Genomic DNA, 23476 nt, shown 5'->3' on the forward strand with positions numbered 1-23476 from the left:
ATAATATTATTTAAAAACACTTCTTTGATCACGAACTAAAAAAAAAAATTTATCAGGACCATTTGATTGGACAAGAACCATTTTCCTTCAACCAAATACTTTATGAATAATTCTATGCATCAGCCACTATTCATACTGCACACTACACACTTATAAGTTTTTATAAGGTGTAAGAATGTTTTTCATAAGATATATAGATGTCTTTTATAAGATATATGATGTGCAGTAATGAATAGTGACTACTTTTAATATTTTCTCATACTTTATTATTTCTCTCATCCATAAACTCTCTCTCTCTCTTCCCTCATTTTCTCTCCCTTCCTCCCTCATCTCGTAGCATCTCGTTTACCCCCCTCGATTTCTTTATCAACAATACAAACCAAATGGGTTGCCCCATTTTCATCATACAAAAATAAATTGACTAATATGCCCCTCGCATCTCCTAAATAGACGTACAGCATTTTGTATATTTTGGTAAAATTGGAAGCTGGGTTGGCCTAGTTTTCCCATGTGCGTGTAACAATGCCCATAGAGCCAGACCTGGAGAAGAAAGTGGCACAAGGACTCTCACTCCCCAAAACCTAGCTCAAGGTAACGTTGCCTCTGTTCAGCTGATCTCATTGCTATTGATTTGCTAACTCGATGCCAGTTTTTTCGTCAATGTTAGAAACAAGAACAATGGAATCTAGTAAAAATATTGCATATAATCTTAGTTTCAATATATTATTTAAATCTTCGTTATTTTTCGCATGTCCTTGTTGCGACTGTTGATATTTTTTTCTAGTTTTTTTTTTTTTTTCTTTCCATTGATTTGGCTCTCTTGAGGTCTCATCACTCTTAAGGTACAATAAAACTCCTTTTCAGGCTGTTAGAAGTGATTCAAGAAGTTTGCAGTGAGCATAGGTATTACCGAGAAATTTTCTGCTATTGCAGTAGGCTATTGGTGAATCATTTCTCCGTTTGAAATCTTGCAAAGAATGGTTGGGAAACATTTGGTTCAGGTCTCCACATGCCGAACAGTGCTGTCTTCATCATTAATTACCCTCCCGCATGGTTCTTCAAATTGCTTGCCTTGTCTTCCTTCAAGACCACGAATGAAATTCACAAGGGTAAGGGCTATGTCTTCTGATGCAGCACATAGCCAGCCATCCTCTTCTTCAGATAAAAAGAATCCGCTTGCAGTTGTTTTGGACGTTCCTAAAAATATTTGGAGGCAAACATTACGGCCTCTGAGTGATTTTGGGTTTGGCCGAAGGAGCATTTGGGAAGGAGGGGTAGGGTTGTTTTTAGTGTCTGGTACAGTTCTTTTGGCACTCAGCTTGGCTTGGTTGAGGGGGTTCCAAATCCGATCCAAATTCAGGAAGTACTTGGCTGTTTTTGAATTTTCCCAGGCTTGTGGTATTTGCACAGGAACACCGGTGAGGATTAGGGGTGTAACTGTGGGCAATGTCATCGGTGTTAATCCATCCTTAAAAAGTATTGAAGCAGTTGTTGAGGTTTGTATCAATGCCATTTTCTTGTTATGGATATGTAATTTTTCCTCTGTTTCCATCTTACAATTAAATCGGTGATGTGGTCCAGATTTCTATTTATCTCATTTTATTTTTTGTAGGTTGAAGATGATAAAATTATTATTCCTCAAAATTCACTGGTTGAAGTGAATCAGTCAGGTCTTCTAATGGAAACTATGATTGATATTACACCTCGAGATCCAATCCCAACACCTTCAGCAGGGCCTCTTGACCCAGATTGTGTTAAAGAGGGTCTTATTTTATGTGAGAGGCAAAAGATGAAGGGATATCAAGGAGTAAGTTTGGATGCATTAGTTGGGATATTTACCCGTCTAGGACGGGAAGTGGAGGAAATTGGTGTTGCCAATACTTATGCGCTGGCCGAACGAGTATCTTTAGTTATTGAGGAGGCAAAGCCACTGCTTACAAAGGTGTGATGTGCCCTTGTGATTTTTATGTTCAATTTATGTGTGCCTATTCTTATGCATAAATCTTTGAATTGGGTAACCATATCCTTTTGAAATTTCAACCAGGTTGTAAAAATGGGAGGATTTGTTAGTAAACGAACTATTTGTTATGAGTTTTTGATTGTCTTTGTTAAAATGTCAATATATGATATTCTTTAAAAAAAAATGGCGTTATATCAGAACATGTTTATTCGGGTTAGGATGTAAAAATATTGATTATATGAAAATATGTTATACATGGTTTACCTCTGTAAATACATGCTCTAAGTACATGCTTATTTGTTATCAAAAATTTAGAATGGTACAAATTACTTTTTATTTAATCGAAAAGCTTTGGTGACAAATGATTAAAAGTGGGTTGATCTCTCAAACTTAAGTTCTGTTGCTAATATATGTTGCACTACAAAATCTAAATACAAGTTACATGGCTAAAAAGTTATAGCCATGTAATTGTTTCCCATTTCCATCAGTGATACCAAATGCAAAGTTGAATAATACATTAAAAAATTCATTTAGCCATATGTGTAATGTAATTATAAATAGTGTAACAAAGAAGAGTGGGACATTGGGCATTAGCCATTTGGCATCCAACATAAAGTATGGCCTTTCCTTAAGTTTGTACAAATGTCAGAAGGTCCTGGAAAATAAAAGCAGCAGCTTATTGTCAAATCACAAGCAGTAACATTCTTGAAGTTGTCAAATCACAGCTTATTGACCACTCTGCTTTTCAGACTGAGCCCCCCTCAATTGATGGGTTCTAAGAAGGATTCACATGTGTAAATTTTGCTTTTGCAAGAATGTGGCCAATGCCTTTTTTGCAGTTGGTTTAAAGCCAAAAAAAAAAAAAAACTTCCAAGTAAAAAAAAAAAAAATCCAAATTAAATGTAAGAAATTCATTTAGTCATGATATATGCTGGGAAAAAATTCAAATTTTATGTATGAAGCTCATCTAGGAAGTTTCTTTAACTACAATTTTTAAGCTAGATGCAAAACCCATTAGGTGGTGTGCCATGTTTTCAAAGTTTTGACTTGGAGAAATATGAGTTCTCAGTTGACATTATTGGTCAGAGTAGGTCCCATGGATATTTAATTCTTTTTTATCTGCTTTCACTTTAAATTAACATGGATTTGAGCATACATGTTCCTCCTAAACCAACATCCAAATTTGCTGGAAGCAGCTCCATGTCATTGGGTCAGAGAGAACCACATCATGTCATAGTTTCCCCATACCTCAGATAAATAGATAATGTAATTTTAAAAAGGTGCCAAAGATCATACACGAGTTGGCAATGTATTGCCCCCCGCCCCCCTCTCAAACACAAAAAAGTGGTGTGTTTATGTGCTTGCATGCTATGTAAATGGGGTTATATTAATTTTTTTTTCTAGATACATAATGTATTCTCATGCATAGTTATTTGATTTGTTGTAGTGATGTCTCAGATCAAAGCCATGGCTGATGATGTTCAACCTTTACTGGCTGAAGTTCGTGACAGTGGTCTGCTAAAGGAAGTTGAGAATCTTACTAGAAGCCTTACACAAGCTGCTGAGGATCTAAGGTGAATTGCCACAACCTCTTCTAGCCATATCTTGAAGTAAGCGTAGTTGCAAGGTTTGATATCACATCGTTGCATCTTATAAGGTGTCAACTGTCAGTGCCTCTCCACTCCCTCCGCCCTTCCCCAAACACACCACACACGAGGAGGGAGAGAGGAGGGAGGGGGGAGAGAGAGATAGATCTTGCCTCATGAGCTCAACACCTTAATCACTTTCTTTAGTATGATTCCACTTGTCATGCTAGTACATGATTCATAAATTTTATGACAAAGTCATCGATTGAAGTCAGGTTTGAAAATGAGATAAAATTCCATTCTGGATTAAACCGTGCTTAAGCCTCAAAAGAGGCGCTTTTTCAGTCTCTCTTTTGCTCTCATCCATGCTATATTGCTGCCACCAAAAAATTCCATGAAGTGATGACCCCAAGAACACAAAGAGTTAAAACTCTGGTAAGCTCACCCTAGTTCACGTATTTGAAGATCATTGAGCTAAATATGTGAAACTTATTTAGCTTTCCTTGTTCTGCTTGGCTGTAGGCATAATTCATGAACAGCTAATTCTTGGTTTAATTTTGAACCATGTATCAAGTTAGCCTGATCTTCATTTCATTAAGGGGTGAGTAAAATATCACCAGGCCTGCCTGACCCCAAAGGGTTTTGATCAAAACTGGTCAATTATCAGATTGGTTGATTATCAACATTTGGCATGTTGTTTAGTTTTGAAAAGCATGTACCAACAAGGGTTGATAATGTGAGTGGGCAATTTGACACATGATATCTCAAACAACCCCTCCACCCCCATAGAAATACTTTGCACTTCCTATAAGTGTCCCTAATCCTCTCTTTTGCTTTTCATTTCCCATAGTTGGCCTTGGCCTAACCCATACTAGACACCCTCCCTCTCTGAACCTCACCTCCACTTCACACCTTCTGTCCTTCTCTTTCCCTTTCACACTGATTATATTGTCATCTAAATCGTACATGGTTTACTTGTTGAACTTGGAGGTGGTGTCGGTGACAGAATGCAAGTCTATCTAGATTTGGATGAACTCACCTTTGATGACCATGGTATCTTCCTATACGGACACCAATGGCCTTTCCAAAGGCATACATGAGGGCTTTGGTCTTGGACATCCAGTCACTACTATGGGCCTGTTTGGGGTTGCTTTAAGGGTTTTAAAAAGTGTTTAAATAACCTGAAAAGCTCTTTAATGATAAATTAGGTTGTTAGGGTGTTACACATTAAAGTACTCGTCAATCTCCAATAAGCTAAAAAGTACATTTGATACTTTTCTGGATAATGCGGAACGAGTTCCAAGTTTTAAAAAAGATTGTCAATGGGCCAAAATACCCGTAAAAATTTTAGATAATTACAGCTTTGTCCTTTGATCTTATCACATGCACGACACTACAACTTTCAAATGACCTCTTATGTCATTTCTACCTTAAAAAGAAATTTTTTATGTTGTTTCCAAACAAATATAACATGTTTGAAAGTGCTTTAGACATATGGCTACCAAATGGTATATAGCTTTTTAATGGTAGAGCTCATTACTTAAGCTCTACAACTATAAGCCTTAAGCTAAAAGCTATATTACCCACCGCAATCCCAAACATGCACTATATGCTACTATGCCATGCCATCAAAGGATCACCCATTTCCACCCCAAATCTGTCCCTCCAATACAATCTGAGAATGGATCGCCCAAGAAAGTCAAGGGAAACCGGAAAACCTAACTTGTCCACCAGCCAAGCCAAAATGAAGCAGTTTTTGTAATTCAGGTTAGTTTGGTCACTTAGGTTAGTTGGAGCAGGTCAGAGGCGGATTCTGTCTATTCGCCCTGTCAGTTCAAACGTTGGAAACCGGCTGATACTATCTGAGAGGTTTTGGTAGGTATGAAAATGGAATGGGAAGACCTCTCCCAACCCCTAGTCCATTATGATATCTTATCCTCAACCCCACTTGGGTTTGGAAGTGAATCCCAAACCCAGTCCCATATAATATATATTTAGAAACCCAGAAGCAAAAATGTCCAACCTCATAAGTCAAATCAAATAAATTGAGTGAAAAGTACAAACAAAACAAAATTGGATGTGCAAATCCTCATTCCATAGAATTTATTTGAAGGGAAAAGAAACTATCAAAAAATTTGAGGAAGTGGTAAAGAACTGATAAATGTAACTTACTTTTCTTTTCTAAGCCAATAACTTATAGTTTCAGAGTTCATACCAATTTTGAAAATGTGAACATCTGTGGATGAAATTGGTTTGGTTGTGTCTGTTTTTGAGCAGTTTCTAGACTGAACTGAGGAGTTTCTAGACCGAACCGAACTAATCTTTTCTATGTTTATGAACCCCGAAAACAGCTGAGAGTTTTCAGTTTAGTCTATATTTAGTTTTCACAGTTCTGTTTTACTGGGATGATTCGGTTTGGGCTTTTTTGTTTGGGCTGGTTGGTTTTGCGGCCCAAATGTAGAATTGTTTAGCCCAAATATTAATTGTTTAATATGTATAGTTCTGAATTAAATGGAGGTGGGTCTGGACCTGGGCCTGGGCCTGGCCCGGCCCATGTGGCAGATTTAGAGGAATCGGGGCCATCGAATACGTTTTTAATTGGATGTGGGCCTGGGCCTGGGCCGTCCCAGCCCATCCCAATTTTAAGTCCTGTCGGCCCTAACCCGAGCCTTTCGAACCGGATATCCCGACCCGCTGACCCGTCGATCAACACCGAGACACCAACTCGTGCTCTGTGCACGCAGTCGAGTCAGATGACGCCGGCGAGTCCACAGAAGCTGCTGACGGGAACAGGGGGACACTCCGGCAAGGTCAAGACGACTACAGATGTACCCAGCCCAACATCGTTTCAACACCATTCAACGCCGATGATTGAAGGAAACTTTTTCTCTCTGTGTAATGGCCAGAAAACGCTGATCTCCTCTAGAAACAATGGGGAAGATGGTATGGAGCTCATAATCCAATCAGGCAGTGATTCGGAGTTTGAGGAAGCGGAAGGAGAGGGGCACGATGATTGTAGTTACTCGGTGGAGGGTGATTTTGTGCTTTCTAATGAAGAAAAACAGGTGGGTTTGGCTGATATTGCTCTGGATGGAGTCAGTCAAGAAATTCTGCTAAGTAGATTGGAGGAACTTACCCCATTAAATTTCTGCCTCCCTCCCCAACCGAATGTAACAGATTGGGTTTATCATAAAGTGAAAGAAATTCAAAAAATAGTGGGGCTTGAGTGTGATGGGTATGAGGAGCAGTTTATGGCGTTGTTTACAGCCATTGAAGCAGGGCACAAACAAAAGGATAAAGGAAAATCAAAAAAGCATCGGGAACTCCAAAGATTGACTTGGTCGATGAACATGGAGGGCAGCGCTAGTGGGGGTAGGGTAAAAGGGAAGGGGCAGAATGTTCCTCCATGAAACCAAAAATTGTGTCATGGAACGTTCGTGGGCTTAATGAGGGGGATGAGCTCCTCCGGATTAGAAATATGATTAGGGAATGGAAAGCGGATATTGTGTGTTTGCAAGAAACTAAATTGAAATGTATGGATAGAGAAATAGTGCGAAGTTTATGGAGTGGTGTACATGTAGATTGGGCTTATTTGGCCTCTAATGGAGCTTCAAGAGGAATTGTGGTTTTGTGGGACAGACGTGTGGTAGAAAGGGTGGAGGAATTTATTGGTTATACGGTGGCATGCTCGTTTCAAAGTATAGCCGATAACTATCGTTGGGCTTTTGCAAGTGTTTATGGTGCCAATTCAGATTTTGAAAGAAACTTGCTATGGGATGAACTTGCTGGGATTCACAGTGTGTGGGATCTCCCCTGGTGTATAGGGGGAGATTTCAATGTCGTGAGATTCCCAAGTGAAGCATCGGGAAGCAGAAGATTACGACCAGCAATGGAGGCTTTCTCAGAGTGCATTTTTGACTTGAATTTGGTAGACCTGCCTATAGCTGGGGGTACCGCTACCTGGTCGAATAATCAGTCCTGGTCCCGACTGGATCATTTTCTCATTTCACCGGAATGGGAAAGTCACTTTCCGGAGGTTTGGCAGAAGAGGCTAGCCCGTATTGGCTCGGACCATTGGCCAATTATGATAGACTGTGGAGGTATTCGGAAGGGTCATCGGCCGTTTAAATTTGAGAATATGTGGCTAAAATCAGAAGGTTTCATGGATAGGGTTAAACAATGGTGGTCCTCCTATCAGTTTCAAGGAACCCCGAGAGACTTCAAGAGGTACAACAACTCTCACAGGCAGAAAAAGATAGAAAGGTTGAGCTGGGTGCATAAATTGAAAGGTTGATCCTATTAGAGGAGGTGTCGTGGCGTCAAAAATCAAGAGCATTATGGTTGAGGGAAGGGGATCGGTGCACGGGCTTTTTCCACAGAATAGCAAACTCACACAGGAGAAATAACAACATTGAGATGTTGAAGGTGGATGGAATGGAGTGCAGAGATGAACAGGAAATCCACAATCATGTTGTGGGATATTATGAGAACCTGCTAAAGGAACAGGTGGGATGGCGGCCTCCTCTGAATGGGCTGGATTTTAATACCATTGGTTTGAGTGACGCATCACATTTAGAAAGGGAATTTGAAGAGAGAGAGATCTATGAAGTTGTGAGGAAAATGGCTAAGAACAAGGCACCAGGACCGGATGGATTCTCTATGGGTTTCTTCTAAGACTGTTGGGGTGTTATTAAGGAAGATCTAATGAAAGTCTTCCAGGAGTTCTTCAGGGTCGGAAGATTTGAAAAAAGCCTTAACGCTACTTTCTTAGCTTTGATACCTAAGAAGGTGGGAGCGACGGAGATTAAGGATTTTAGGCCTATCAATCTAATGAGTGGTGTGTATAACATAATATCCAAGGTACTTGCAAATAGACTAAGTGAGGTGATGGGTAAGATTGTTACTCAACCCCAAAATGCTTTTGTTAAAGGAAGACAGATCCTAGATTCAGTGTTAATTGCCAATGAATGCCTCGACAGTCGACTAAACGCCAGGAAAACAGGAATCATGTGCAAACTTGATATGGAGAAGGCGTATGATCATGTTAACTGGGATTTCCTTTTACACTTATTAAGGAGGTGTGGTTTTGGGGAGCGGTGGAGGGCCTGGATTCGTTGGTGTATTTCTTGGGCAAAATTTTCGGTACTATTGAACGGAACCTCAGTGGGATTTTTCCAGAGTTCACGTGGTTTGAGACAAGGGGATCCATTATCTCCTTTGCTGTTTGTCATGGTCATGGAGGCACTAAGCAGGATGATATCGGCACTGGTTGTGAATGCTGTTGTTGCAGGTTTCCCGATTGGAACCCCAAGCAGGGGCATCATTGATATTTCCCACTTATTATTTGCAGATGATACACTGATCATGTGTGAAGCTGAGCATAGGCAGGTTCAAGTGCTAAAGGTCGTACTGTTCTGTTTTGAGGCTATCTATGGGTTGAAGGTGAATCTGGATAAATCAGAATTGGTGCCAATTGGGTCGGTTCCAAGCACCCGCCTATTGGCACGAACGCTGGGATGTAAGGTTGCTTCTCTTCCTATGACCTATCTGGGACTGCCTTTGGGGAGTGCTTCAAGGGCTACTTCTATATGGGATATGGTGTTTGAGAAAATTGAGCAGCGACTGGCAGGGTGGAAAAGAATGTACTTGTCTAAAGGCGGTAGGATCACCTTGATAAAAAGCACACTATCTAATCTACCCACATATTTCTTATCTCTTTTTCCAATTCCAGCAAGTGTAGCAATCCGTATTGAGAAGATTCAACGAGATTTTCTGTGGGGAGGCTTGGGAAATGAGTTCAAGTTTCACTTGGTCAAGTGGAAACAGGTATGTAAGTCAATCCAAGGGGGAGGTTTGTGTGTTAGAAACCTAAGGGTGTTTAATCGGGCACTATTAGGCAAATGGTTATGGAGATACCCCAGAGAACCAGACGCCCTATGGAAAATGGTTATAGAAAAAAAGTATGGCGGTTTATGGGGAGAGTGGAGCACGAGAGAAGTAAGGGGGGCTTATGGAGTTGGGTTGTGGAAAAACATTAGAAGAGGCTGGGAGGTGTTTAACCGTTTTGTTAAGTTTCAGGTGGGTACAGGAGCCAGGATTAAATTTTGGAGTGATGTGTGGTGTGATTGTCGGGCCTTAAAAGATGTGTATCCATCTCTCTTCCAACTGGCGAGTGCAAAGAATATTTCAGTGGCGGATGCTATGGAGGTGATGGAGGGACGGATTGTTTGGAATATTCATTTCGGTAGGGCGCTACAGGATTGGGAGATGAGTAGCATTGCAGATTTTTACAGCTTTATATACTCCATAAATCTAGACAGCCAGCAAGAAGATGTCATGTGGTGGAAGCCAACAAGAAAAGGTATTTTCTCGGTTAAATCTTTCTATAAGGTTCTCACCCCAGAGTCTACTTCTCTTTTCCCGTGGAGGAAGATATGGCATCACAATGCACCTCCAAAAGCCTCATTTTTCGTCTGGACAGCAGTGTTGGGTAAGATTCTTACCACTGATAATCTAAGGAAAAGAAGGATTATCATTGCAGACTGGTGTTGTATGTGCAAAAGTGGAGGAGAATCAGTCGATCACCTTCTGTTACATTGTGGGGTAGCAAGGACTTTATGGAACGAGGTGTTTGCTCGCTCAGCAATAGTATGGGTGATGCCAAGAACGGTTGAGGCAGCATTGGCTAGTTGGCCAAGCATAAGAGGAAGGCGGCCGATTAAAGCTATGTGGAAGATGATTCCGATTTGCATCGTGTGGAGTTTGTGGCGGGAGCGCAATGAACGGACGTTTGAAGACCAAGAAAGATCTATAGAGGAGCTTAAACTTTTATTTTTTAGAACTCTTTGTAGTTGGGCCATAGCTGTTGATTTTAATGGTATGGCCCTTCGGGACTTTCTAGCCTCTAATGCACCCACTTAGGTGGGGCATTAGAGTTGTAATTCAGGCGTTGTCATTCTTTGATTAATAAAATTATTTATTTATCAAAAAAATAAGTATAGTATATAAAAAATATTAAAAGATAAATAATTACGCATGTTTTGGGTTCAGTTCGATCCTTTCCAAGGTGAAAAATACATACCCCAGACCAACCCAGAAACTTTGAAAAAAAATAAAAACTTGAAATGTAAAACGAAACCAACTGGGCCAGGCCAAAAACTGGACCAAACCATGCAACACCAGTCTGTCTGTTCGGTTTTACTGTTTTTATGAACAATCCTACAAACATCTATAAATGACAAAAATATTTAATCATTTAAAAAATAAGGAGGAAAAAGGTCTCTTAGTTTAGAAGAGGGCACAGGTGTGGCTTTAGAACAAGTTTGCACAAACTCATGCCAGCTGCCAAAGCACAATATGTATCATTGGCCAAAGGAAGTTAAAATTATATGGATAACCCTAGTTTTGGTATGTATTAGTAGTGCATGTTTGGGATTGTGGTGGAAAATATAACTTATAGTTTTAGATCTTATGGCTTATAACTTAAGTAATAATTTCTACTATCAAAAAGTTATTTACTATTTGATAACCATATGTTTAAAGAACTTTTAAACATATTACATTTGTTTGGAAACAAATTATAAAAGTGCTTTCCGAGGTAGAAATGACAATTATTTGAATTTTTAAATATTATGTCTATATCTTTGAAAGTTTGAAAGTTGTAATTATCTTAAAGTTGTATGAATATTTTCGTCCATTAACAGTTTTTTTTTAAATTTGAATTACGTTCCACACTATCCAGAAAGCATGTTTGACGAAAAACATCAAACTAATGCTTTTCCTCAAACGTACTTTTTAGCTTATTTGAGATTAAAAGTACTTTAATATGTAACACCCAAACAATCTAATTTTTTCATTAAAGAACTTTTAAGGCTATTTAAGCACTTTTTAACACTGCTACCGCAATTCCAAATAGACCCATAGTAAAATAACATGAGCAATCTATCCATGGTTTTGTGACGTCGAGTTTGCTCTATTCTCTTAGGGTTGTAAGTATAAATATAATTCACTTTTGCTTGAGTACCTTATGGTCTAAAGCCAAAACCTGCCACAACCACAATCAACCTATTGATATTGGAAGAGCCAAAAGATTGGAAGAAGCTCTAGGTTTAGTGGGAAAAGTAAACTATTGTTGATGATGATAATTGTGCTATACTAGTCTAGCAGTGAAAAGGAAAGGTTGAATAAATCTCTTGATGAGTTCACATAAAATGTGTATTTATCTATAGTAGCACCTAGAAGAACTCTACCTATGTGTGTAAAGCCAACCGGTTTTGTTAGGGCTTGGTAAAACCACCCATAGCACTCATGAAGTTGGGGTAATGCATGTGGCCAATAATGTCCAGTTGGAAAAGGAAACAGAAATATATATGTTGATATGTGTTAGTTCGTGAGTTCTATCAATAAGTATGATAGTTCAAGGACATAATAGTTGTAGAGCATAAGTAATAAGCTCTATTATTAAAAAGTTATTTATTATTTGGTAACCATATGTCTAAAACACTTCCAAACATGTTACAATTGTTTGAAAACAATATAAAAAAATACTTTTTGAGGTAGAAATGACATAAAAGGTCATTTGAAAGTAGTGGTGTTGTGCATGTGATAAGATCAAAGGGCAAAGTTGTAATTATCTAAAACTTTTATGGGTATTTTTGCTCATTGATAATCTTTTTTAATTGGAACTACGTTCCGCATTATTTGGAAAATCATTTTTGAGGAAGAGTAACAAAATGATGTTTTTTCTAAGTCGGACCTTTTAACTTATTTGATATTAAAAAGTACTTTAATATGTAATATCCAAACAACCTAATTTTCTCATTAAAGAGCTTTTAAGCACTTTTTAAGACCCCTAACGCAACCCCAAAACAGGCCTTAAATTTTCTCAAAATTGCTCCACTTCTTAACCAGGTTTTACAAAAGAGTAACTTACGATATAATTATTAGTAGGAATATGACAAAGAAAAATAAATTATTTTTGGAAATCTAATCCTTTTGAGTTGGATTAGATAACGGGGGAAACCCGAGCTTTCCTGTCCTTAGTTTTCTGCTACTTAGCTTTGTATGATTTTGTCCAAATTTTACTCTTAAGCTTGTTCAAATACTTATCTGATTATAATAAAATGTGAGTTCTCAGCATGCCCCAGACGAAGCAAGGACTCATCTACTGTTCTATTATGAAATTTAAGATTTCAAATATGTTCTCCCACCTTCCCTCACTCACACACAATTACACACTTAAGATGGTTGAGGTTATATGTTTCTGCAGAATGGTGAATTCATCAATTATGACCCCCGAGAACACTGAGCTGATTCAAAAGTCCATTTACACCCTGATTTTTACCTTGAAGAATGTTGAGGTAAGATCCTATTCGCACTGCAGTTTATTTTGCTAATTGTGGAAGCTGAGTAATTTTTGTGCAAATCGGTTTTCCATTTTTTCTTCTTTTAAACAATGCAGAATATAAGCTCTGATATTTTGGGATTCACGGGTGATGAAGCTACAAGACGGAATTTAAAATTGCTTATCAAGTCCCTAAGTAGGCTATTGTGAAGACATTTAAGTGGTGGCGGAAATAATCATGTAGCTTACAGCAGTAAATTAAAAATGCTATCTTCCATTTATCATTGTGGAGAGAACCGTAGTGTTTGCTTCTTATGTCCTTTCGTGTATCTTGTTTGCACCGAAGTGCTCAATGGTATATCATTCTACATGCAGCAATCTCTTGTCTCGGCAGAATTTTTAATACAGGTTTTGTTGACTGCTTTTCCTTTACTTAACTAGAATTAAAAACGTGGATGATTTTCTGAGGAATCTTTGTTGCTATATATTAAGAAAGAAACTAGTCGTGCACTTGCACGATATACAGTAAAAAATTATTTATTTTTAAATTTTATTTTATTTATTAACTTGATTGTGAAGTTGTTTGGATATGACTTCTTTTGCTACTAGTTTTAATATGTAATGTATAAATGGAAAATTAACTGTCTCAACCTTTAAAAGTATTTTAGATCTATGGCCGCTAAATACAGGAATGGATTTGTCTCAACAGGAGTGAAAAAACTATTGCTTCAGAAATTATCTGTAGAGGAAAGAATATAAATGTTCTTGACATTATAAATTTATGATCATCTAGTATATGAATGGATTGTGATTTCATTCCTGTATTTAGCTCAACAGAGAGAAAACGAAATGTTATGTAAGGAAGCGGAGTGTTCTTGGCCTTTCAAATTCCAGGACCTCATACATTATTTTAAATTTATGATTATTTAACATATGAATGGACAATGTGGCTCAACAGAAACAAAGTAGCTAAAGTTATAAATGTTGTAGATAGATTGGCAAAAGGTTTTAGCTTGGAGGGACCGTTTGTTTCCAGTTGTTCCACTTCTGTTTGATGAAAGCTTGTGGATGTTTCTCATGCTAATGCTGCCTATCAACTTTAGTTTATGATTCTGACCAACTTGTAACCCTACAAAATTAGGGAGGCTAGAAAGTTTGTATGCTACAAGTTTTATGAACTCGATAGCTGGCAAATATGTGTTTTGGTGTTATCAGGTTTTCCAAGTTTCTTTATCCACTTTCCCTTTGTAGGTGTTTGTTATCAATGAAGAATGCTTCCCACTTCATCAAATATTCTGTGAAATGTTAAATTTCAGTCGTCATTTTGGGTCACTTAATCCACCAGCAGCTGTTCCTAAATCCTCACCATTATTTCATAGATCTTTCATGACAACTCAAACCTCTCTCTTCTGTTTTAATTTCAACTTTTCTGGCACATCCACTACTTAGGACTCAAACTTTTGAACTAAGAAGGTGAATCGAACTACGTGAAGTTTGATGTTTAATTGTTTTCTTAGGCCTCAACTGCAAAAAATTATGAGCCAACAAATGTACACAAACCATGCCATTATTCTTATCAATCTTTGAACAGTGTAAGTCATATTTACAATTGCGAAAGTTTAAACCAAAAATAAAAAAGAGTATCATATGATGGTTCAATTGGTCTGTCTGGTTGAGGTAGCTGGGATCCGTGATTGAAGATACAAATTTTTAGTTCGTTGAATGGGCGGTGGAGAGTGCTACCCGCTCGTTTAGCACACATGTAGCACCCATAGTCAAAGGCTCTCTTGGGAATATATTGAGAGGAGCCTATAATGCCTAAGTTTGCTATTAGAGGATATTTCTTCTGTGCATATTTGGGATTGTTGCGGCTAATATAACTTTTAACTTTACACGCTAGAAGTAGAATTTTTTTTTTTTCTATTTTTTAATTTTTGATAGGAAAGAAATCATTCATTTAATAGATAACATAAAATTAGGAGTTTTTATCAAGCCATACAGCTTGTAATACATTAGAGGGGACACCATCCCTCCACATCTATACATCTTCCACATTCCAAACTCTGAGCTAGCCTATGGGCAGCTAGGGCTAGAAGTAGAATTTAAGTAATAAGAGTTATTATTAAAAAGTTCTTTATTATTTGGTAACTATATGTCTATAGTAATTTCAAATATGTTATATTTTTTGGCAATATTAAAAAAAAAATACTTTTTGAGGTAAAAATGCTATAAAAGATCATTTAAGGTATTGTCATGCCGTGATAAAATCTAAAGTCAAATCTGTAATTATTTAACAGTTATATAAATATTTTTGTCCATTTATAGTCTTCTTTAAAATTGAAAATAGGTTTCACGTTATCTGGAAAAGTACGTTTAAAAATAAACGTAATTTTTAAATTTTTTTTTATATTAAAATATACTTTAATATGTAACAATCAAATAATCTAGTTTTTATCATTAAAGACCGTTTAAGGTTATTTCAACACTTTTTACTATTCGTAACGCAACTGATCCAAATAGGCCCCAAGTTCTTTTAAGAACCACGTTTCTTGAATGCAAGAGAGATGGTCATGCATCATATGCATAGAAGAAGTCTTTGTTTTTGCAAGTGCTTCTACAAACCCTGTTTCATTGCTTGCGTCATGTCCCTTTTGTGGTTATGATGCTTTGACAGTACCTGATAGAGATCAATAGCTAGAATTGCTACTGCTATTTCAAGAATTAGGTCATGAAAGATTTCCACAGAATCCTGCTGGGGCATCTTCTTCCTCATTAGACAAGATCATGATGCAGTGGACAGATTTGTTAGGAAAAAAATTACAGAACAACGGGACGTTTAATTGATAGAAGAAAATGGAAGAGATGGATCAAGAAAGTTTTATTGATAGAAGTGGTGAATGTTACCTGAAGCCATGAAACGCTTGAATTTGTCCCTAAAACAATATATTAGGCCATATGGATGAAACATACAAAAGATTCCAACACAAGTTCATTATATGAAGAGCTTTCTAAACATCTTGAAAATTCCTAAATTCCCAAACAACCTTCCTCTAATGGCTTGGAAGCACTCTCCCAAGCAAACCCATTTTTCTTTACCTTCCCAACTGTTATCTCCCTAGGAAAAATTAGATAACAATCGATTAATTAAGGAAAAACTTTTAAAAGGAACATGCAATATTGAAAGCATGTGGATAGACGTACATGATTGCTAACACATGTTTAATAAACACAAGTTTTCCTCCAGTTGATAATAGCCTATGCTTCCACCTTGTCTCCCACCTCTTTGAGGACCTAAACATCATTTATGAGTGTCATTTGTCGTAATAGAGAGAAACTATAAATCGTTCCCTCATAAATTTGACCAGAAGATGTTCCCTTTTCTCTCCCTTACAATCTTTTACGGCTAATGATTTCCACATCACATCATGCATGCGTGGTAATTCAGTTGTGACTTTCGCTAGCTCCACGCATAATGATCTAGAGGTACTTACCATTGATTTTCTGGATTACGATGATTCCGATCACCGGACCAAGAGTCAGCTAAGTGACTATGTGAAAACCACTCTCTCTATCTCTCTCTCAAACTACCTTGGAAAAGATCACCTACATTTCATTACTTCTACAAATCGTGCTTCCATGTCTTTGATAAAACTTCTAACCCTTGAGTTGTCTAAAAATGAGTTCTCACTAGCATACAAAGGACAAATTAACATCTATAGGATAGATCCCATGGGTGGGGGCCTACAAAACATTGTTTACGTTGTATTTTGTATGCCCGAATAAGATTCTAGCAACTTGGATCATGATCTTCACTTGCAAACACGAAAATGAAGGTGGGTTTAGTGTGATTCGGGAAACCTACGATGCTTAAGTCAACCTGATGCGTTTAGAGTATTGAGTTTTTGGATAACAAAAGTTCGAAGAGAATTCTTTGTACCTAGGATGTAGCTTGTATACAAAGTTTCAAGGGAGATATTATGTACACAGTGTCAAGGTTTGGTCGTCTTGCTCACAGTTATTTTAATTTGAATATTTAATGTGAGATAGTGTTTTGAGATAGGGCTTTTATTGCAGCATAGCTTTTGAGATGCTGCTTTTAATGCGATGTGACACCTAGGATGCATCCCAACAATGGGTGAGCAGCGCGATCATTTCCAATCTCATTCGTCAAAGAATAAAAGATTATCTGTGTGCTCCATTCATTTGTCGGTATAGGTCCTTTAATATTAGGAATCACAAGAGATATCAGATACTCTACTCTCATATGTCCCCCAGAGTCTGGTTCCCGCTACGCATTCTCTTTTATCTAATGCAACCTAAAAAGCTAGGCCTCGTGAGTGAAGGTCGTTGGAGGGTAAGGTCTAGGTTGAGACGGGTCTCTCTATCCTGCGCAATTCCAACCAACAGGGACGGGTGGGAAACAACCCTCCCAAATATATTAACTTCTGACCCCACAAAGTACCGCACATGCGGATGCATTGAAGTTGAGTCCCAAACCTCCACCTTACAATTGAGGAAAGAAAACCCCTCAAAGATGCATTAATTATAGAAAGAAGTTTTAATATTGAATTGTAATTCCTCAACCCTAGGATACTATGTCCCAGCAAGGGACAACTAGGTCTGCGGCCTTAGCAAAACGAGCCCAAGCTTCTTTCGCTACGTGCAATATTGAAGTCAGCTCATTCACGAGTGAATATGCTAATTAGTTTGAAAAAAGAAATAAATATAAGACTCACTTAAAAATAAAATAAAAAAAAGTATAAAAAAAAAATTATTATTTAATAATAAATTTTACTTTTTTTTAAAGTAATTATAATATATTTATATACTTTATAATTATATATATCATTACTTTTTTTTTAACGAGAAATGATACTTACAATCATTAGTGTGCAAATACTGCATAATTTTTTTAAAAAAATGAATAAATATAAAACTCACATGAAAATAAAATTAATTTTATAATAATAGACCTTTTTTTTAACTAACTGTACGACGTTTGCATATTTCACAACTATATATAACATTAGTCTTTACTCTTTTTGACTATTTGTATGATCGCAACACATTTTGCTAAATAATGTGCTTCACTTACTCCATTATTATTGACTTTATAAATATACTCATATTTACATTGTTTTAAATAACAACATTGTGTACTCGTTTCCATTAGGAAACTTCAACATCAATAGCACTGAATTTATTGGGAGCAACATTATAAATACAATGTAAAAGCTTGTGAAAAAGCAGAATATGCTCACACAAAAGCAATTAAATCGTGTTTAGGTAGTGAAGTGATTTAAGATATTTTATAAATAATTATAAAAAATAAAAAATAATAATCATATATTCTCATAATATTTTAGTACCCAAACTAGTCTTAAAATTCTACTACATATAAGCCAAATACTAATTGATTTGGGGCAAATTATTGGATAATTGTCAATTAAAAATAATTGGAGTACGTTAACAATACAACTTTTTCATGAGACTGCTGCTCTGCTTAGTAAGTGTGATTAGGAAGCCAAGCATCTTGCTTTATCTTTCATTAAATTTGGTAAAAGCAAAACAATTACAGTGCTTTAATCATAATCATATCTATAATATCTTAGAGAATAATTTTATCCTGTGTTGTGAGTAAAAAAAGTAGTGCTGGAGCAATCGTCCCTGTCAAGGCTATGACTATGATTAGGTAATAAGTCCCCAACTGATGTGTCGGCCAAGCTTGTGTGGTGGGTGATCATTACAACAGACGAAACTCCTCTTTCTCACCCTTTTAAAGTCTTTTTTTTTTTTTATTATTATTTTATGGCCATAGGAGAATCCCTATTTATAATTAATGAAATTTATTGAAAATTATTATAACAACTGATGTAACGATTATATATATATATATATATATATATATTTATATATATATATAAAGTAATGTTAAATATAGTTCTAAAATCTGTAAGTCTGATACATTATTTTTAAAAAATTGAGATTTATTATTAAAAAAATTATTTTTTTACATGGATCACATACTTATCTACTTTTTTCAAGAAGAGTGCATAAGACTTGCAAAACTTAAAACTATAAATATTATTTTTCATATGAATAATGCTTAATTCACATATAGAAGTTACCGAAATCTCCCACCGATTCTTTTTTTATTTTATTTTTTATTTAATAATTAAAAAAGTGTTTTTAAATAATGTTGTGAATTTTTTGTTTTATAGAAAAACTTACTCTATTCAGTGGCCACCTTCGGTGGAATTCATCTGTAGACCTAGTTCATCTGTAGATCTAGCAGCATCCATTTATATATATATATATAAACAGAATGAGATGAAAGTAGGATATATAAAACAAATTATTTCAGTATTTTTTTTAAATCTGCCACCACCCATTTTCTGAATTAAAGCCAAAAAAAATATGCTGGAAACCAGTAGGGTAGTCCTTTTTTTTAAAAGAGAAAAAATTATTTTAACCACAGTAGGGTAGTCTTTGCTTGCCCACGTTGTTAATGATTGCCCACGTTGTTCATGTTGATGTTAATGTAGTGACCGACTAGGTTAGGTAGATAGCCTGCAACCATCTAAGGACGGGACTTTCCTCATATAATGAAGGAAATTGAGAACAGGAAAGCTGAATAATTACTACCTTTCTTTCTTCAATATATTGCTTTAGGTTTTTTAAGGAGATATTTGGAAAATAATAATAGAATTTTATAAATAATAATAAAATAATTTGTAAATAATAGTAAGATTTTTTAAATTAAGTATTTATTAAATTTTGAGAAATGAGAAAAAAAAAATTGAATAAAAAATATTATAAAAATAAAATATTACTAGAATATAATTTTTTAAAATTATTTTTATTTTTATATTTGAAAAATTTGAATTGTTTTTTAAGTTTAAAAGTTTGGAAAATTTATAATGATTAGTTTGAAAGTGTTTATGTTTGAATAACGTTTGAAAAAAAAATGAGATTGGATGAGATGAGATCAAAATTGTTTCCAAACATCCCCTAAGAGCATTTCTAATGGGTTATGCAAAATCCATGTTTTAGTATAATTTGAAGAAAATAGTTAAAAATATCCTATCTAACAGATTATTTATTTTATCACTTATATCTAGTTTGTTACAATACCACATCTACAGCTATAGGACAATGTACACACTTGTATAAATATTTAATTTATTTTTTTCTCTACTTTTTATTTTATTTGAAATAAATAAAATATATTAAAATGTATCATATTTAAATGATATAAAATAAATAAATAAGTTGATAGATAATATATTATAAAAATTAATATATAAAATAAAAGAATAAATTTTAAATGATATATTTTAAAAAATAGCATAAAGAAATAATTGAGAATGCTATTGGTATACTATTTCCCAACTTTGCAGTCTATCAGAAAGTGTATACAGAACTGAGCATGGGCCCTACCTTTTCACCTTTCCATGGGCCCTTCTTTTACTCAACATGGTAAAATATACTTCAAAATTGCTAATTAAACTGTTTTATTGAATAATTATTATATAATTTTGAACTACCCATACGTGGTATTCTTGTTATATAATAAAATTAATATTTATATAAATAATTCTAATTATATAATATGTTATAATAGGATGAAAATACCAAATTATGTATATTTTGAGAATATTTAATAACTTTTTCCCTTGTTTACTTTTCAAGAAGTTGCATATGATGAACTATTTTCCAAAACGTTTTAGCCAAACTCAAAGCTTGGGTTTGCATACGAATAGTTTACATCTTATTAGATAGATGATATTTAATGTCGTGAGTTTGTAAGTACTATATAATTATTTTAAAAAAGATGAATAAATACAGAACTCACGTGAAAAAGAATTAAATTTTTAATGATGGACTCTACTGTTTTTCAAAATAACTGCATGACGTTTGTATATTTCACAATTATATATAACATTACTCATTTATTAAGATATTAAAAAATTCAACAAATTTTATCACAATATTTCTTTCCATATTGGGTTAGGAGTGATGTGTTCTTAACAATACTCTTTGGCAAGTATTTGAAATTTTGAAGCAAAATCAATACTTTTCCAATAAAATAAAAATAATAATTGAGCCACTTAAGCGCTTTGAATCTGCATTTGGCAACTAATTAAAGCGAAGAGCAGAGTGTATAATGAGTTCCTAATAAATTCCTGACAACCAAGCAGTACAGTGTGGCATTTATGATTTATTTGTATGTATACGCAATATGGATTAAAGAGTTTATATTTATAAAATACAATATCCCTACTGATTGAAAGCCATTTGCGTATCATATTATATATAGCTAATACCTTTATCTAACTCAACGCTATATATTAAACAGCTTTTCCTTTTAAAAAAAACAGCTGTTTTTTTTATCACTCATTAACAAAAATTGGTTATTAAAATACAAAAATTGGTTATTAAAATATCTAAATCATGGCTTCTTGCCACGTCGAATTAGCTAATCTAGCTGGTGGCAGGCCAGAGTGTTATGAAATTTGAAAATAATATAAGAATTAAGGATGCTACCCGCATCTCGGATAAAGATCACCGGTCACCTCCTACCTACTCTCTTATGGGATGAGGGGCGGGAGATTTGGGACCTTGAGGCTCGGCTCCACCCTTTGTGGGCAATTCTCCTCATCCTCATGACAGGGGCAGATGATTGGCCTCCAAAGTCGTCCGCCCGCTCTGCCCAACCCTCTCCCCTCAAAAAAAAAAAAAACCGCCCAAACTATAGCGCAATAAAAAAAATAAAAGTCTAAAACAAAAGGCAGGTAGAGAGAGAGAGAGAGCAAGAGATACCTGGTCTTGGGATGCCAAGGCGATGACAAGAAGGGAAGAGCGGGAGACAGCAACAAATGACAACTGGCATATGACGAAACAAAGGAATAGAGAGAGAGAGACATTGCAATGGAGGTTTAACTTTTAAACTAAACTTAACGTTAAATGATATTCGTTTTATTAAAAAATTAATTTTTTTATATATATAGAGTAATTTTACGTATAATCATGAAGTGTGTAGATGCTGGATAATTGTTTTGAAAAATAATATGATCTACTATTAAATAATTAATTTTTTTTCATGTGAGTCTCATATTTTATCATCTTTTTTTAAAATGATTAAACAGCAGTTATATAATTTATAATTGTAAATATCTTTTTTCATATATATAACTATCTTGGATGACAGGGTAAATCCCTAGCCCCATCCCTCGATGCCCAAATGTGTGCAAGCATCTGCCCACACGGCAGCCATCTACATACGGGGCTTCGGTTCGACCAAGCGAGATCCCCTAAGAGCATCTATATTGGTCTATGCATATGCATATGCAAAGTCATATTTGTATAATATGAGCTTAAATTCATCTACATTAGATTATGCATCTTCAAATATTTGCATAGCTATGAACAGTACCTTTACATGTTTAAAGATCTACTATTCACTCTCCAAAACATATTTTATTCATTCTTTTTCTCTCCTCCCACTCTCTTTCTACATATTTTACCTTTAAATATTTTACTACATATTTTACTCATTCACTCCTCAAAAAATATTTTGCTTAAATATTTTACATATTTGAAGATCAAACCCTATTAAATAAAAAGTAAAAAAATAAAAATAAAATGATAATATTTTATTATTATTTTGTCTCAAATTTACATAAGCCAATGTGAAAATTTTGCTTGTATGGCAAATTAGATCTCCAAAAGATGTGATTTTGTATATACATATGCCTAAACCAATGTGAATGCTCTAAAAGTTGGCAAATTCTTACACAACTCATGAATTTGATAAAATACCCCACTTGAAACATAAGATTCTGATTAAACTTTCATATCGATTTTATTAATAATCAAGTCAATGTCGATAATCATTTAGGTTCTTCGATGTAATTGGACTCGAGTGCTTTTTGTTTTTCCATTTTCATGTTGACTTGAATTTCAAATATCAACTAAAAACTTGAAAAGGTTACGTAATATTATTGTAGATAGGTAGGCTGATTGGGCCCACAAGCGTTGCCTATCACATGTTAGTAAGAAACATAGAAACAAAATGAATAAATATAGGGGAATCAACCACTTCTATTATCTTGGGGGATTTCATATGACACCCATCTTTATCACAGTTAGCCGACACGCCATGTACCTTGTTCCTACCGCTCCCAATCCATTTGCATTACAAATACACTCATTTCACTTATTATATTATATTATATTATATATATATATATTTTGTAATAAATTAGATCTACTTGACATAAATTTAAAGTATAAAATAAAAAAAATAATTATTTTTAAAAAAAATTATAAAAATAAACTCACAAATTAACATATTTTAATGTAATACGTCATATTATAAAATTACTTTTATTATAAAATAAATCTAACAAATTACATAAAACTACATTTGTATTTAAATTTAATATTGTGAATTCTTTTTTATCCAAATGTCACTTCTCTAAAACTAGTACCGGTAAATTGATGTCAAGAACCTGATGATATATCCCAGATCTCTAATGAAAATTTTAGATTTGAATCCCTCAACCCCTTAAATATATATATATA

At 35.1% G+C, this 23476-nt stretch overlaps 1 protein-coding gene across 3 annotated transcripts; it reads left to right on the forward strand.

Moving 5' to 3' along the window:
- The first annotated feature begins 427 nt into the window (after positions 1 to 427).
- LOC122313681 (protein TRIGALACTOSYLDIACYLGLYCEROL 2, chloroplastic) lies at positions 428 to 13360 on the forward strand. Of its 3 annotated transcripts, none has more exons than XM_043128859.1 (6): positions 428 to 591; positions 865 to 1496; positions 1613 to 1942; positions 3419 to 3534; positions 12815 to 12905; positions 13007 to 13360. In XM_043128859.1, exons 2-6 carry the CDS (start codon positions 978 to 980, stop codon positions 13097 to 13099), a joined length of 1149 nt encoding a protein of 382 aa, XP_042984793.1. In that variant the 5' UTR covers positions 428 to 591; positions 865 to 977; the 3' UTR covers positions 13100 to 13360. The 3 variants fall into 3 exon arrangements, 2 of the variants coding, with proteins under 2 accessions (XP_042984793.1, XP_042984800.1); XM_043128866.1 differs by having other exon boundaries at positions 440 to 591; positions 934 to 1496; XR_006243467.1 differs by lacking the exon at positions 13007 to 13360 and having other exon boundaries at positions 3408 to 3534.
- The last annotated feature ends 10116 nt before the right edge of the window (positions 13361 to 23476 follow it).

Source organism: Carya illinoinensis, chromosome 1, assembly GCF_018687715.1.
Source record: "Carya illinoinensis cultivar Pawnee chromosome 1, C.illinoinensisPawnee_v1, whole genome shotgun sequence".
In the NCBI taxonomy this organism is placed as follows: Eukaryota; Viridiplantae; Streptophyta; class Magnoliopsida; order Fagales; family Juglandaceae; genus Carya; species Carya illinoinensis.